Source organism: Nycticebus coucang, chromosome 7 (assembly GCF_027406575.1).
Source record: "Nycticebus coucang isolate mNycCou1 chromosome 7, mNycCou1.pri, whole genome shotgun sequence".
Taxonomy (NCBI): Eukaryota; Metazoa; Chordata; class Mammalia; order Primates; family Lorisidae; genus Nycticebus; species Nycticebus coucang.
This window is the reverse complement of record NC_069786.1, coordinates 79076255-79092699: the sequence shown is the minus strand read 5'-3', so window position 1 is coordinate 79092699 and position 16445 is coordinate 79076255. Positions and strand designations below refer to the sequence as shown.

Below are 16445 nucleotides of genomic sequence, written 5' to 3'. Positions count from 1 at the left end.
CTATTTTTTAGTAATAATGATATAAAAATAGAAAAAAACATTTGTTTTAAAAAACTAAGTATCATCAACAGTAATTATTTTCTAAATCGTTTGTAGTACTATTAGTAGTTTCCTTGCCCTGCAAGATTACAATAATTATTACTATCTCAATTAACATCAGTGTTTTTATTTATAGACTCTTCTGAAATCTTTTAATAGAAATAGAGTATGAGGATAACTTTTTTAATATTACTGATTTGTGGTCTTTTAAAATAAACATGAAATAGAAGCATGAAAATAAAGTAATAAGACCTCTGGAATAAAATACGAAGATACGTTATCAAGAAAGCCTAGCCTAGATAATTAGATACCATTATTTTAATTCTAAGCTTCCAAGAAGTCAAGATTAAAAAGGAAAACATGATTAATTACTTGGCTTTCATTATCATTAAGAAAATGATGCCCTTTTCATAAAAACAAAGTACTATGTCCCATGAATTCTTAATATAAGGTATATAGAATCAAAAAAGTTGGTATCTTTCATAATGGCTTTATGAAAGATACAGAATATTTTCTACCTAATTATTTCTTATATTCACCATATTTATCATTATATTTAATTAAAATTTGGTGTTATCTATGCATTTGGCAGGTAGTAGGAAGAAGTTATATGAATAAGTCCAAGGAATGCAGTGTGTGCTGGACTACCTTGATATAAGAATTAAGAGACATGGATTCTTTCTTCCCAGGACTTTACGGAGGAAACATGTATCTTTCAGAGTACCAAATAGAAGCCTACTGCTATTTTTTATGTATTAGAATGCCGTATTGATTCTATTCTTGCATGAACCAGTAATGGAAGTTCCTATATTTGGTTTATGTCATTTTAATTGCCCACTATAAAATGAAAAAAATGAAATTATTGATTTATAAAAATACTTTTTTATTGATGCTGTTGTGGAAATAGAAAAATACTTGGTTTTCTTTCAAAAAATAATCTTTCATAAATAATATTGAATTACAGTTTGAACAAACTTAAGCAATTTTTGCCCATATGATTCTCCCAATCTTATTAACTAAAAAAAAGTTGTGTAAATGATGATGATACTGCATATTCCCTCCTATAATTTCCATTTTTACAAAAAGCCATAACAGAAATATTTTAATGACATTCAGCACATGAATGGATACAAAACAAGGATATCCTATTGTCATGGATTTGGTGGCGTATTAGAAAGTATTGCTGCATATGCAAAGTACAGTCTGTGTTTTAATAAGATAAGTTCAGGGAAGGATATCTTGATATGGAAACTAAAATTACATTAACTTCGTAGTGTGGTTGTGAGTAGACAAAATGCTATTAACATCTATCATATTATAAATGCTTAGTACATGGTGGCTATAGTTATCATTGTTGCTACAAAGAGAGTATGTAACTAATGGTAAAAGATGAACAAGCCAAAAGTAATGTTTTCCCTTATATTTAATAAATAGCTAAGAACTTTGAGTACATTGTTTTTATACATACACTTATTTTTGTCTTTTTCAGAATGTACAGAAAATCATATCATATGGTGGGTCTGGCATATCCTGCAGCTGTCATAGTAACATTAAAGGTGAAATAATTTTAATTATTTTCATTTATAAAATAGTCATTTTAAACAATCTCCTTAAAATGGCTAGGAGAAAAGGAGAACATGTCTGCATGTTAGAATGTAAAAAATATTCTAACCATTTACAAAACATGCTGGGTCCAAATCATGACTCATTGTAGACTTAAACGATGACTGGTGTACACTAACAACATCAATGCCTATAAATGCATGTGTGTACACACAGGCATATGTGACTTTTATTTCATGCTGTATTTAGGTGGATCTTGAATTTCACTTTGAGCAGGCACTAGTATGTGTACTTGTCAAAATGTATATGTTTTGTTATAAATATATTATGGAAGAGTTAAATGCATTATAAAAAAAGATGTTTTAGTCAGCACATATAAAAGTTTTTTAAAAAACAAAACATATATAAGAAAATGTTTAGAATTTTAGGTCTGAAAAAATGCAAATTATAAGATAAAATTAAGAAAAAGTGTATCTCTCTTGTCTTTAGCATCTCCAGTGGCTGTCATATTTTAAGGTTCGATTGCTGTACTATGTTAGAAATAACTGAAGTTGAAACTCTGAAATGAGAAATGTCACCAGCTCAGTTGTCTGCATCTAGTGTGTGTGTACGGGGAGGGGAGGGGTATTGTTCCTAAATGTTATTTTGATAGCAGCATCCTTTTAATATGTGTGCTGCCGAAGGAAGCACGAACAGCATCCTTTTAAATGCCTTATTTCTTTGTATCACCTAATGTGGTTGGGGAAATTTAATTTTGTCTCCCAAAAAAATCACCATGGTGGTTTTCTTGAATTAACCAAGAATTTAAAGGATAATGGCAACAGAAGATTTGGGTTGCTTATTTCTGATTTATTATATTCCATTCCTATTTTAAATTTGTATTGCATTAAAAAAAATTATTTTAAGCATATTCTTTATATTTGTTGCTTCTCTGCTGCATATTAAATTTAATTTTTTTTTTAATTTAAAGAGGTAGGCTTGGGTGGCGCCTGTGGCTCAAAGGAATAGGGCACTGGCCCCATATACCAGAGATGGCAGGTTCAAACCCAGCCCCAGCCAAAAACTGCACCAAAAAAAAAAAAAAACAGGTTCGGCCCAGCCCCAGTCTGCTAAACAACAATGACAACTGCAAGCAAAAAAATAGCCAGGCGTTGTGGCGGGCACCTGTAGTCCCAGCTACTTGGGAGGCCGAAGCAAGAGAATTGCTTAAGCTCAAGAGTTTGAGGTTGTTGTGAGCTGTGATGCCACAGCACTCTACCAAGGGTGACATAGTGAGACTTTGTCTCAAAAAAAAAAAAAAAAAAGTTCATTTTTGTGGGGGGCGGGGTGGTAGTACTTCTTCATATTTATTTTCCTGAAGCATATGTGTTGAATATCCCTAATCTGAAAATCCAAAATCTACAGTGATCTAAAATCCAAAACTTTTGGAGCATTGCTAACATGACACTCTAGGAAAATGTTCTTTGGAGAATATTGAATTTCAGATTTTTAGATTAGGGAGGTCCAACCAGTAAGTACATAATACAAATATTCCAAAATCTGAAAAAAAAATCTAAAATCCAAAACACTTCTAGTCCCATGCACTTCAGGGATACTCAACTCGTAATAAAGAAGAATAGATAGCTAGAATGGCACATTCCAAGGGTACTTGGTTCTTGAGAGATTTTGCCTCCTCTATTCTTTTCTCAACCATGGGCAAGAAAATTACTTATTTTTATTTTATGTATTTTGAGAATCTTTGCTTAAAAACAACCAAATGACAACATATTGTAGCATGAGAGAATTCAAAACTTTTTCTAACATGTAGCATAGTAAAAACATATGAACTAACATGTTGGGGGTAGAAATACCACCAAGTGGAAAATTTTAGTTCAATAATTCCCATTCCCTGAGAAACCTCCTTGTATTGTTTGTTCTCCCTCTGATGACATAAAATCCAAGCATCTGCAGTGGTTTATGAATGTAAATCATCATTGTTTATCAAAATTCCCAAGAAATGGAGAATTAACCTTTTACTCAGTGAGAGCGCCCTAGTTGGAACTATAAATATAAATAGCAGCCTGCTAAGATTCTGAACTAACTCTTCTGTATTAGCTTTGGAATTTGATAAAAGATTTGTTGGCCTCCTTTGAGATTTCCTGGTGGTAAAATGTCTTCTAGCAGAACTTCTAAAGATTTATGATTGCGAAGAGATAAAGCAAGTGTTTGGGGATCAAATTAGGGCCAAATACAAGGAATTTAATAATGGCATACATACAAACAAACAAAAATCTCATTGGTGTTTGTTTCCAAGAGATTAAAAATAGCATTGGAAGCTGTTACTATTACTTTTCAAGGGAAGTATTTTTTTTTTAAAGAGACTGAAAACTTTTTTATCAGATTTTCAGTTTAGTTTTAGCATTGTTATCGCACATAGCATTGGCTTCCATAAAAATGTACTAGCTGATTAAAATCTTAAAAAGAACTTACTCGCGTTCAAAATCAATGCTTTACAATTGCCCACTTCCTGTTCAATACTAAACCTGCTGCATGTGTGTGTGTGTAAACAGTAGACGGAACTGACTACCGTGCTTCTTTAGGTCTCTTTAAGCAAAATCATGAGGTTGCTGGAGTGGTGTGATAGCCCTGCTCAGTGTGCCCTCTCCCTGGTAGGGGGTACCTTTCTATTTCCCAACAGGCCTGCTTCCCTAGAGAATTGCATGAAATACCAAAATAACTATCCTCTTCCTTAATCAAAAGGCCCATTTCCTCTCTCTTGCCACCTCTCCCTTTTTGGAAGAAAGTATAAATGAGTCAGCCAAGGGTAGAGTGTAAGTAACAAGTGAAAAGTAGTGTATAATAAAATACCTTTTAATATAAAAAAGTAATTTACACTCTACCTCTCTCTGATATTTGCATCTTAAAAGAGAACATAGATACCAAATCTTTAAGCCAATTACAAACTCCTGTGTGAGTGAGTGAGGAAGAGAAATTGGGGCTATCTTCCTTCCATCCTTCAACTGCCATCACCTGTATTACCAACAATTCTGCCTTAAAAGAAAGTCCATGCTGGGAAAATAATTTATGATAGGAGGTAAGAGAGAGATAGAAGATAAGGGAAATGTTTTAGTGTTATCAAGTTTATTACATCAGTTTAATGACCTTGGGATTAAGGGGAAGATACAGGGGCTATATTAAGCATTATGTCCTTGTTTTTCTGGTTGTGGACTCGTGGATACTAAGTGGCCCTGTGATATCAGACTCTGTTAAAAGTGCAGTTTTGGCTAAATCAAAACATGACCTGCTGGATGTACATGCTTGAGCTATTAAATATTCTTCATAGAAAGAAACAGAACTATGGATATTTCCACCTAAATTATTTACTCTTTTTTTCTGCAGGATGTTGATAAATGGTCTTTTGATGTATTTGCCCTCAATGAAGCAAGTGGAGAGCATAGTCTGAAGTTTATAATTTATGAACTGTTTACCAGATATGATCTTATCAACCGTTTCAAGGTAAGAAACAGAAGACAAAAGTGAAATGCTCTTAGTATTGGTTACTTGAATAAGAATGAAAATGTAGCATTTTCATTTGAGTGAATTTTCAATTGATTGAGTCATTAATCAATTCATTTTAGAATGCTTCTGGTCGGCAGGTCATAGAACTAGGGGAACAAGTTCACCACAGGATAGAATCATTCTGCAGAACTCACTGGCGTATCTATATATCCAGTCACGAGGCCAACAAGATACCAACATCCCCTGATTTGTTCACAGAATATTCAAGCAGAGATTCAAAGCTATGTCTTAAAGAGTTATGATTTAAACTCCAATGTTCGTAAAACACAGAATAAACCGTTATTGGCAGTTTTTCTTAAATTGAAATGAATGAGCTTCTAACTAACTTCATTGAGCCAAGCAAAAGATTTGATCTAGACTTCTGAGTTGTCTGCAGCTTGTAACTTTTATCATTTCATATAGAACCATGATGTTTTTAGAGCTGGAAAGTACAGGAAGTCATCTATTTTAACCACCTTGCATTACAAATAGAAAAACTAGACTTCATGAATTATATCGGAAGTGTTTACCCTTTTAAGAATTAGCCTTCTTACTTGACGCTGGAGGATATAAAAATTTGAAGATTATAGGATGGATGAGACTGTTATTTCATCTATCTTAGTTAAATAGTGGGGATTGAAAGCTGATATGTTAGTGAAGGGGTATGTCAGAACAATCCACATTTGATTTAAAGGAACTGCTGAGTCACTAATATGTCCCATGCCAAACACTGTGCTCATGTTTAGTATGATGCTTTGGGTCAAAATATACTCATAATTATTACTTTCCACAGATTCCTGTTTCTTGCCTAATTGCTTTTGCAGAAGCTTTAGAAGTTGGTTACAGCAAGTACAAAAATCCATACCACAATTTGGTTCACGCAGCTGACGTCAGTCAAACTGTGCATTACATTATGCTTCATACAGGTATCATGGTAAGAAAGGCTTTGTAGCTGAAGTCTGTCGGTTTGGAAACATCAATGTCCATTGCCCTAAAGTTCCCATTGTTTCTTTAATGCCCATAAAATTATTACAAGTAATAAGTATTGTAAGTTACAATAGTTTTGGTTTTGGAGGATAAATGAGTTATTTGTAATATACATTTCTAAAACATATTTTAATTCAGTGGAAAAAGATACTCAGAATACTCAGAGGCAAATAGAAACATATTACTTTTCTGAAATTTGGACGATAGAATATCTTTTGTTTATAAATTTCTTTTCCCGTAGGAATCAACCAAATTTTACAAAGGGAACCTAGAGAAATAGTCGTCAATAGAAAAGTTAGAGTACTCGCCCCTCATTTATTATGTTCTCCTAAATTGACCTTGCATTGTCAATCATAATCAAATCCTAAAGGGATTTGGGAAATTATTCATGTCAATTTTTTCTTTCTCTTCTTTGAATATGAATGAATGGAGTGGGTGGGTGAATGAGTGCGATTCAGCAATGCAAATCCTGGGATTATAGCAAGGAGATGACAGGAACTCCGAGACAGCTTGGAAGGTCTGTAACATAGAGATCAGGAAATCAGGATGACTCAGCAGGTGAGAAGTGAGGAGCAGCCCTTCCTTCTGAAGGTGCCAAACTGAGGTGGATTCAAAAAGGTGTGGGCCACATGACATCTCCTCAGCCTAGGACTTGCTTTCAGAATGAAGGGCAGTGAGGAAACTATAAACCATTTTAGGCTGGGAGGTAACCAGAATTGCATACTTTTAAAATATGTTTCGGCTTAACTACATTTTTTTTAACTTGTCACAAGTATAAATGGAGCCAAATGAAAGTCTACTATTTCAGCTTTGGAACCTCCAGCCTGAAGGTAACATTGAAGAGCTAGGGGAAGTCATATTAGTACATAAATAGAGAAATTCAAATCCACACTGTGACTTTACCCTCAGACTTATAAGGAATACTTATTGCAGGACCTAACAATCATTCTAGCTTTTCTGAAAGATCAGGAGATCAGGCCCAGCCCAGCATGACTCCTAGAAAGTTAAAGTTACTATTAATAAAGATCATATAGTCACTTTATGAGGAGTCCATGACTCACCAAAATAGGACTTCCCTCTACTTTACCAGTTTGGGCTTAGAAATATGTTTCTGATTTTATTCATCCTTTAGCAAAAATCTGTCAGCAGTTCTTTAATCATCCACTAGTTTTCTCATTACAAACATTTTCTGGCGGTAGACCATTAACATTGTCAGAAAAATATATTGAAATTAAAAAGAACAATAAAAATTTTTACAATAAATGGTGAAAGGAAAGGCAATATGAGTTTACAAGCGTATAGACTATTTTGGCAAAACAAGGCTAGTTTTGACAGGGTTGGAATAGTTATTTTAACAAACTTTCTTTACATTAGAAAGTGGTGGTTGGTGAATATTAACTTTCATGCATAACAACGTGTTGGTTTTTTGAAATAAAGGCATTGTAGAAATATTCATTTAGCTAAAACTCCCCAGCCCTTTGTTCTCCCTGATATTTGACACAGAAAAGGCTGGGTCACCTAGGGTGGTGTTTGGTTGATGCCCCACTATGTCAGGATGGCCTTATCAGTGTGACATTTATGGAGCACTTCAGTTGCAGCCCAACATTGTCAGGCCATTGCATCCTGTCACTTGCAAGATGTTTTAAGGACCATTGCCTGAAAGGGATTGCAATGAAACCGTTGTCCCTCTGTTTCTTCATGTCATAAGGGATGCCCTGAAGCCTGGAAATAGACCCTGGAGAAGAGAGTGGCTGCTAGTCTCCCTTCCTTTGTCACTTGATTAACTTGTAGCCTGTGCCACAGTGACAGTGATGTGCAGTAACTCGGTCCTTTTGCTAAAGAGCATATGCCTTACTGAGGGCAGCCAAGCCGCCTTCACATGTCTCTTTGAATATGAAATCACCCAAGGGCCTTGGCCAGAGAACACTTGTACTAGGAGACTCCTGGCACTGTGTTCTCTCTAACAGTAAGTGTAAAAGAGAGAGAGGTGACATGAAATCTTATTTCTTTTGGAACTTGTAGCTCACTGATAATATCCAAAAATAGTCTTCCATACTCTGGAATGACTCAGTTTTTCTCTGATGAGTACACAGAAACTGTGGAACTATTTCTCTATTCTATAAACTATGTAGAGATTCTGTTCCGCACAGTAAGTGGCTTCCCAGGCAACTCTGGGTGAGGGGAAAGCAGTTAGGCTATCCCACCTCTTCCTAATTCACTTGCTTTGTACCGTGGTGCCTTTTCCGCAAAAATGTTGTTAATGATACCAATCAAATTTAGAATGGCAATGAGGAATCAATAAAATCAATTTGTACAGCCTAATACATAGTATTTATTAACACATACCTTAATATAAAAAATAAATGTATTACAGTATACAAGTTTCCTATACTAGTAGCATAACAAGACTACTTCAGCCTATCCAAAGGGATAGAGAGAAAACATTTCCAGTCCTGTAACTTTCAGCTAACACAGGTGTTAACTATGTACTTGTAGATATACTAGAAGCCAAAAATGTAATTTTTCTGACTTGAAAATCTCCCCACCTCATAAACATAGTACTGTGTACACATATACTCCATCATAAAGGTGTGTACGCGCACACACACATGCACACACACTGGGTAATTCAGATGTGGAAAAGACATAAGTCTTCAAGCTTTATTAACTTCATCCTACTCGTGTATCTAGTTAAATTGGCTGAAAATTCTGCTTTGTCTCCCTTGAGTGATCATGCTATTGTGATCCACAGAAGAAACAGAAACTTTGAAATCTAACAGATTTTGGTTTGATTTCTTACTCTGCCACTAGATAGCTATGTGACCTTTGGCTTGTTAGTCCAGTTCTTTAGGACTCAGCTTTGTTATCTGCAACGTAAGGATACAGATATTTATATAATGAAGGGTAACCGAAATGCTCTATTCATGTTAGTTCTCTTCCTTTTTTTTCTTTTCCTGTTGTTATTACACATGCTGTTAGTGGCAGTCAATAGCTCCTTATGATATGCAGTAATCTGATGACTGCTCATTTTACAGTAAGTTTAGCCTAAGCATTTCTTCATATAAAATACAACTTGCAGGTGCGAAACATCGTGTGAAACGCAATGTCTCCATTGCTCACGACAGTCATTTTAACCCTTCATTTCTGCCCACTGCGAATCAGAAGAGCTTTGGTTTGGTGTTGACCTCTACTCTAGTTGGAAAGAGTGATGTGATTTGGGTTCATTGTCTTGGCATGTCCTCACGAATCATTTACAAAACCTATGAACTTAAGCATCCATTTTCTGAGTTACAATTGTCATTTGATACCAGCACAAAATGAATCAGCAGCTACGGAGCTAACAATCAGTTTAAAATTCCACTTTCACTAATACAAAATGGGTGTATTTTTAAATTAAGTGTGAAAATTCAGTGTTTCTCTTTTCCTAAGCTATCTTGTAATGCAAATTTAATCATTAAGGTCCTACTGTAACAATAAATAAGAAGGATTCATGAAGAAAGTACTGTTTATGGGATGTGGAGATAAATTAGAATAAAAACAGGAGATACATTTATGGTCAATTTTGACAGCTAGCAAGATAATAGTTTTAAATATTTATAAGCTAATCTCTAATTAAGTTTTATCTCTGATTTCCTAACTTATTTTGCTTTACTGTTGCAGCTTTCTATTTTATGTTATCATAGTGGATATTGAGTATTGGTTTTCAAAAATCCCAGTTAAATCTGTAAACCCATAAATAAAACCTATAAGAAATTACTTTAAGAAAATAGGTAATTTTTTAAGAAAGAATTTTAGTTATTAAAACAATGGGTTTCTTGGGGTATAGAAACTGGTTTAACTTCAATTGCTATTCATTTCGTGGTGTTTAATTTCATAGTTTCATTGGGAGCATTGGCGGCTCAGTTCCAGTTCAGCCTACAATGCAGGCTATTAATAAGGTCACTTTTTTCCTTTTAATGACCCACAATTAAATGCGTCTATAAACACAGAATAGTTCATTATATTGACTCCCTTTGGTTCTGAAAATCATTTCTGCTTTAGTCATCCAGCTCTGAGGCAATTGTACTTGAATCACAATCATTAAAGGTACATTAGCTATTATTTTCTAGACTTCATGTCTTATATGATATATGTAAAGTAGCAAATTAAGTGAAAAAACATTTATTTTGTATCTTACTATATGCCAAGACTTGTGTTAGGCACAATGTAGACATTAAAACCTTTTCAAGATCCCTCAGGGGGGTGATCACTAATCCCATTTTCATGGTAACTATCACTGATAGCATAACTAATTTATTTTCCTGAGGTTCCAAGAAATTTAAAACCAGGATTGTCCAATTCCACAGTCTTCTTTACTACACCCTACTACCTTTACCTAATGCAAAATTCAATTACAAAATACAATTCAATGAAAATATGTTAAGTTCCTGTTATCGGCTAAATATCATGATGGGTTCTATAAAGGGAGCAAAGATTAATAAGACCATGCCTCTGGCAACTATAAGATGTAATAGTTTCCATCTCCTTCATTTTTGATTCATGGACCTACAATGGGTTTCCTCTAGCCTTTTATACAGAATTCAAATTCACCAGCTTTAATCAAGGTAGTCCATCAACTCTTCCCATGCTCTCCACCCTCCTTTAAATATCACTTCCCTTGACTCTCCAACACAGTTGTACTGTTGGTGATTCTAGTTCAATGCATTTTAATATAATCATTCCACATGTCTCTTTCTATTTGAAATCCCTCTGCCTCCAACTTTGCACTGAACTATCAGTCTTTGTCCTTCCTTCTTCAAATGGCCTCTCTAGCTGCCCTCAGATTGCATCTTTATTTAACAAAATTTTATCAAGTATGCATACAGTTTGTATGATATTTTTCTGTTGTTTTGTGTGCACGGTCTTTAATTGTCTTAAGTTATAGATCACTAACAGTGAACTCCATGTTATTTTGGATTCTCCATACCTGTCATCAAATACCATCTATTTGCAGTGCTATCTAGTAGAACTTTCTGTCATGATAAAAAAAACTTGGTATCTGTACTAGGTGACTAGTTAGTAGTGAAATAAAGCTAGTGTAACTGGGAAAGTGAATTTAATTTTACTTGATTTTATTTACTTTTAAATAGTCACATAGGTTAACATTTGGCCAGTGTATGTAGTAAAAGTGTTTTGCAAAGTGTGAAGGATGAAGAAACTATTTAATTATTTATAAATGAATTCATAATAATAGAGAAATTCTGTTAAATCATTCAGTTAGTTACAGAAAGATCAATGTAAATGAAATGGATAGTCCTGTATTTTATCTGAAAGCATTTATTCTTTCCTTTATTTAATTGCATAATCACATATGCATTATGAACAGAAAGTTTGGTAAATTCTCGGAGACTCTTTTAAATATTTAAATATAAAAATGAAGTTCAGTTTCTCTAATAAGTGAAAGTAAATATTTTCAAGATGGAGCATGTTCTCGTAGCAATGTCTTCTACAAAAGTTGAGTTGAGTTAAAAGGCATTTTAATGACGTGTAACCTGTATATTACAAATTACTGAACTATAATTGATTTCATAAGAACTGAAATTGGTAGGGCTAAGAATTCAAAACGAAAGCAGGTTTTATCTTTTAAAACCTTGACAATGGCTCCTTTTTCAATTAGTAAGGATTATATTTTGAAGTTTGAGCTTACAAGGCCACAAAACAATTATTGACCTCATGAAACATACATTATGCACGATTAATGGAAGCAAAAGAGGAAGGAAAATATTTTAAAGAAATAAATAATGTCATATCCTTACAAACACTTAATGCACTAACAATCCTTTTCATAGAAAGCAGGCATGGCTTCTGCCTTCTAGGTGTCATGGATTCTTTCTTTGATTCACAGCACTGGCTCACTGAACTGGAAATTTTAGCAATGGTCTTTGCCGCTGCCATTCATGACTACGAGCACACAGGGACCACAAACAACTTTCATATTCAGACAAGGTAAGTTAGAAAAAGTGTTAACTTGCATGAGTTAAAGTCTGAAATTTATTTTACTGCATACTACCTATTTTAAGAGGATTTTTAAAAACCATAAAAATTTTCATAAGAATAGGTATAATGGTATCTCAAGAATTGAAAAAAAAGTATCGCATGTACTCAATACTACTATGAAACCAATATATAAACACTTACACATTCACATCAATGATGAAACACAAAGATAGTCCAGAAAGAAAGAGAGGAGAGGAGAGAGAGGGGAGGGGAGGTGGAGTGCGAGTGGGAGGGAGGATATTTGGCAGGATTTCACCTAATGTGTATGATGCACGATGCAAGGGTATATTTCCTTTTTTTTTTTTTTTTTTTAGGATGGGGCGGGGCCACACCAAGGCCCAACCCCCTCCCTCCTTCCCTCTCTCAGCTCTTCCTTTCCCCACCCCTCCCTCCTCTTTTCTCTCTCTGCTCTCCCCTTCCCCCACCCCCACCGTGTCCTTAATTGTCCTCATATCAAAATTGAGTACATAGGATTCATGCTTCTCCATTCTTGTGATGCTTTACTAAGAATAATGTGTTTTCCTTCCATCCAGGTTAATACAAAGGATGTAAAGTCTCCATTTTTTTTAATGGCTGAATAGTATTCCATGATGTACATATACCATAGCTTGTTAATCCATTCCTGGGTTGGTGGGCATTTAGGCTGTTTCCACATTTTGGCGATTGTAAATTGAGCTTCAATAAACAGTTTAGCATAAGTGTCCTTATGATAAAAGGAATTTTTCCTTCTGGGTAGATGCCCAGTAATGGGATTGCAGGATCAAATGGGAGATCTAGCCTGAGTTCTTTGAGGTTTCTCCATTCTTCCTTCCAAAAAGGTTGTATTAGTTTGCAGTCCCACCAGCAGTGTAAAAGTGTTCCCTTCTCTCCACATCCACCCCAGCATCTACAGTTTTGAGATTTTGTGATGTGGGCCATTCTTGCTGGGGTTAGATGGTATCTCAGGGTGGTTTTGATTTGCATTTCTCTAATAAATAGGGACGATGAGCATTTTTTCATAAGTTGTTTAGCCATTTGTCTTCTTTAGAGAAGGTTCTATTCATGTCTCTTGCCCATTGATATATGGGATTATTGGCTTTTTTCATGTAGATTAATTTGAGTTCTCTATAGATCCTAGTTGTCAAGCTCTTGTCTGATTCAAACTATGCAAATTTTTTTTTTCCCATTGTGTAGGTTGTCTTTTTGCTTTGGTTGTTGTCTCCTTAGCTGTAGAGAGCTTTTCAGTTTGATGAAGTCCCATTTGTTTATTTTTGTTGTTGTTGTAATTGCCATGGCAGTCTTCTTCATGAAGTCTTTCCCCAGGCCAATATCTTCCAGTGTTTTTCCTATGCTTTCTTTGAGGATTTTTATTGTTTCATGCCTATTCAATGCCATTCCTATTAAAATACCAACATTGTACTTTCAAGATTTGGAAAAAATGATTCTGCGTTTGTGTGGAACCAGCAAGGGTACATTTCAAAGCAACTAAGAGTACATTAAAAAGTCTTACCCCCCAAAAGTAAGTAAGGAAGGTGATGGTTATATTTATTAGTTTGAGTTAAGCATTCCACTTTGTATATCAAATCATTACAGTGTACCACAGAATTATATACAGTTATGATTTAATAAAAATTAAGTTAAAAAAAAGAATAGATTTAAGGGACTTTTAACAAAATTGCTCAAGCTGAAAATGCTTAAATCCATCAATTATTTTTTTTTAAGAATTTTGTATGCTGTCTACTCATTGAGACAAATCTTGCAACATAATATTTAAGGTATTGGTTTTGTGTCATTATGTATTTGAAAGCTATAAAATTGCACTTCTAAAAAAATTAAAAATTTAAAGAAATCTCATTTTTAGGCTAACATAAAATATTAAATTTAAAATAATTGGAAAATGGGGTTATTTAGTAATGGTTAGTGTGGCAGTTATTTGAATCAACATAAAAGAGTGGAAGTGTATTTATCTGCTAAAGCTGCCGTAACAACATGGGTGACTTAACACGGATTTATTTTTTTTATAATTATGGAGGCTGAGAGTCTGAGATCAATGTGTCATCAGGTTCAGATTCTTCTCAGACCTTTCTCCTTGACTTACAGACACACCTCTTGCTGTGTCCTCACGTGGTCTGCAAGCACCCTTGGTATCTCTTCCTCTTCTTCCAAGGACACCTAGTCATGTTAGATTCAGGCCTGCCTTTATAGGCTCATTTAACATTAATTACATGTTTAAAAGTTCCATCTCCAAATATAGTCACATTTGTGGTTAGGGCTTTAACGTATGAACTTTAGGGGAGACACAAGTCACTCCATTACAGGAACGCACCCTGTTTTCTTTTTAGTCAGACAGAGAAGTCAGTTCCTGAGAGGCAGAATTTGGTCTAGGATCCGTTGGGATTGAATTCACTTTATATATGTGGGATACTGAAATTTCTCCAAGTCTTTCTCTAGTCAGAATGCTTAACAAAGAAATGTAAGTTAAAAGACACATGTCTCTCTAGAACAGTGGTTCTCAGCCTTCCTAATGCCTCCTAATGCCGCAACCCTTTAATATAGTTCCTCATATTGTGGTGACCCCCAACCATAAAATTATTTTCATTGCTACTTCATAACTTTAATTTTGCTACTGTTCTGAATCATAATGTAAATATCTGATATGCAGGATGTATTTTCACTGTTACAAAGGGGTTGTGACCCACAGGTTGAGAACCGCTGCTCTAAAACCATTATAAAAACCCCTATTGTTGTTGAGGGGAAACTAAACCTAGTTGCTTTTTATTTGTTAATTTGTTTTTGTTCTTTTAAAAGAATAGATTTTTTTTCTTATACTTGCTTTACCTTTATAGAAAAGCAGAATAGAAATGCACAGAGTTCCCATGTTCTTCCTACCTGCTACCTTGAAGACTCCTCTGTTATTAACTTCTTACACTGATACAGAACATTTGCACAATTGGTTAACCAATTTTGATACATCATTATTGACGAAGTTTACATTAGACTTCACTTTTGGTGAACTTTGACAAATGTATAACGCCACGTGTCTACCATTATAGTATCCAACACAGCAGTTCATTGCCCTGAATACCTGTCTGCTTTACCTATTCATCCTTCCCTTTCTCTCTTTTTACCCCTGACAACCACTAGTCTTTTTAATGTTTCTTTGGTTTTGCCTTTTCTAAAATGTTACATAGTTGAAATCTTATAGTACGTAGCTTTTCAGACATGTTTCTTTCACTAGTAATAGATATTTAAGATCCCTTTATTACTTTCATGATTTATAGTTAGTTAATTTCTTTTTATTGATTAATTCCATTGTATAGACATACTACCATTTATCTCTTCACCTATTGAAGGAAATCTTAGTTGTTTCCAAATTTTAGCACTTATGAATAATGCTGCCATACCATACATGTGCAGGGATTTTTGTGGTCAGTTCATTTTTTTAATAGAAATATTTTTAACAACAGATTTTCCATGTATAAGGAGTTACTGTGATGTGGGAAGTATAGAAACAATTTACTAAAATAGCAGACATGTTAGAGCTTAAACAGCCCTTAGATGACTGAGATCCACATTATAGATTAAAGATTATAGGTCTAAGCTTCACAGTCTTGGAACAGAAAACACAGGTTTGAAGAGGTGATGTGACCTCTGATATGCACAGTCTGTTGGTGGCAGTGGCAGGATTAAAAAACTGAGAAAAGGGACAATAACTCTCAATCCATTTACTTATACCTCATATAATTCTGCTTCCACAAATCAGAGACACTTTTTATAGCCTGAAATGGAGAGGGCTTACACATCACAGTCTCTTGATGGAGAGAGAGGAAGAGTTGAAATTCATCCAGTGAAATGTTAGGGAGGCATCCTGTCAATCCCTGGATTAGAGGAAACCCAGAGTCCTTCAGATAATATGGAAGGAAAAGGAAAACATAGGAGTGTGATTGTGTGGGAGGAAAGTTATTAACCTACGCTACTTGCAGAGTCTAGGGAGTTGTTTTTCTTTTATTTCTAGTAAGCATGAAAAGAAAAGAAAACTATACAGATTATTTTTGTTTATCAAAGGCTCTTTATATCCACTGAACCCATAGTAAGGAGGATTTCAATTAAAGATAGCACATTACTGAGCTGGGCTCTGTACAAGACAATGGTGTTAGGAGTTCAAGAAGGGAGCATGAGATTTGTTATCAGTGAGTACGTTTTGCCCTTTCTCCTTTGAAAAGTCATGGACTGGGCTTTTCCCCTGACAGTGAAAATCATCATTACTAGCTTTCTCCGTTTACTATTCATCTACAACTGGATAA

At 34.7% G+C, this 16445-nt stretch overlaps 1 protein-coding gene across 5 annotated transcripts in view; it reads left to right on the top strand.

Moving 5' to 3' along the window:
* PDE1A (phosphodiesterase 1A) overlaps positions 1–16445 on the top strand; it is a 402616-nt gene that overhangs the window by 326582 nt on the left and 59589 nt on the right. For all 5 annotated transcript variants that reach the window (XM_053597603.1, XM_053597605.1, XM_053597604.1 and 2 more), the window contains 4 exons: positions 1529–1595; positions 4981–5097; positions 5933–6073; positions 12011–12111. In XM_053597603.1, coding sequence (XP_053453578.1) covers positions 1529–1595; positions 4981–5097; positions 5933–6073; positions 12011–12111 — 426 coding nt within the window. The remainder of the gene's footprint in view (positions 1–1528; positions 1596–4980; positions 5098–5932; positions 6074–12010; positions 12112–16445) is intronic.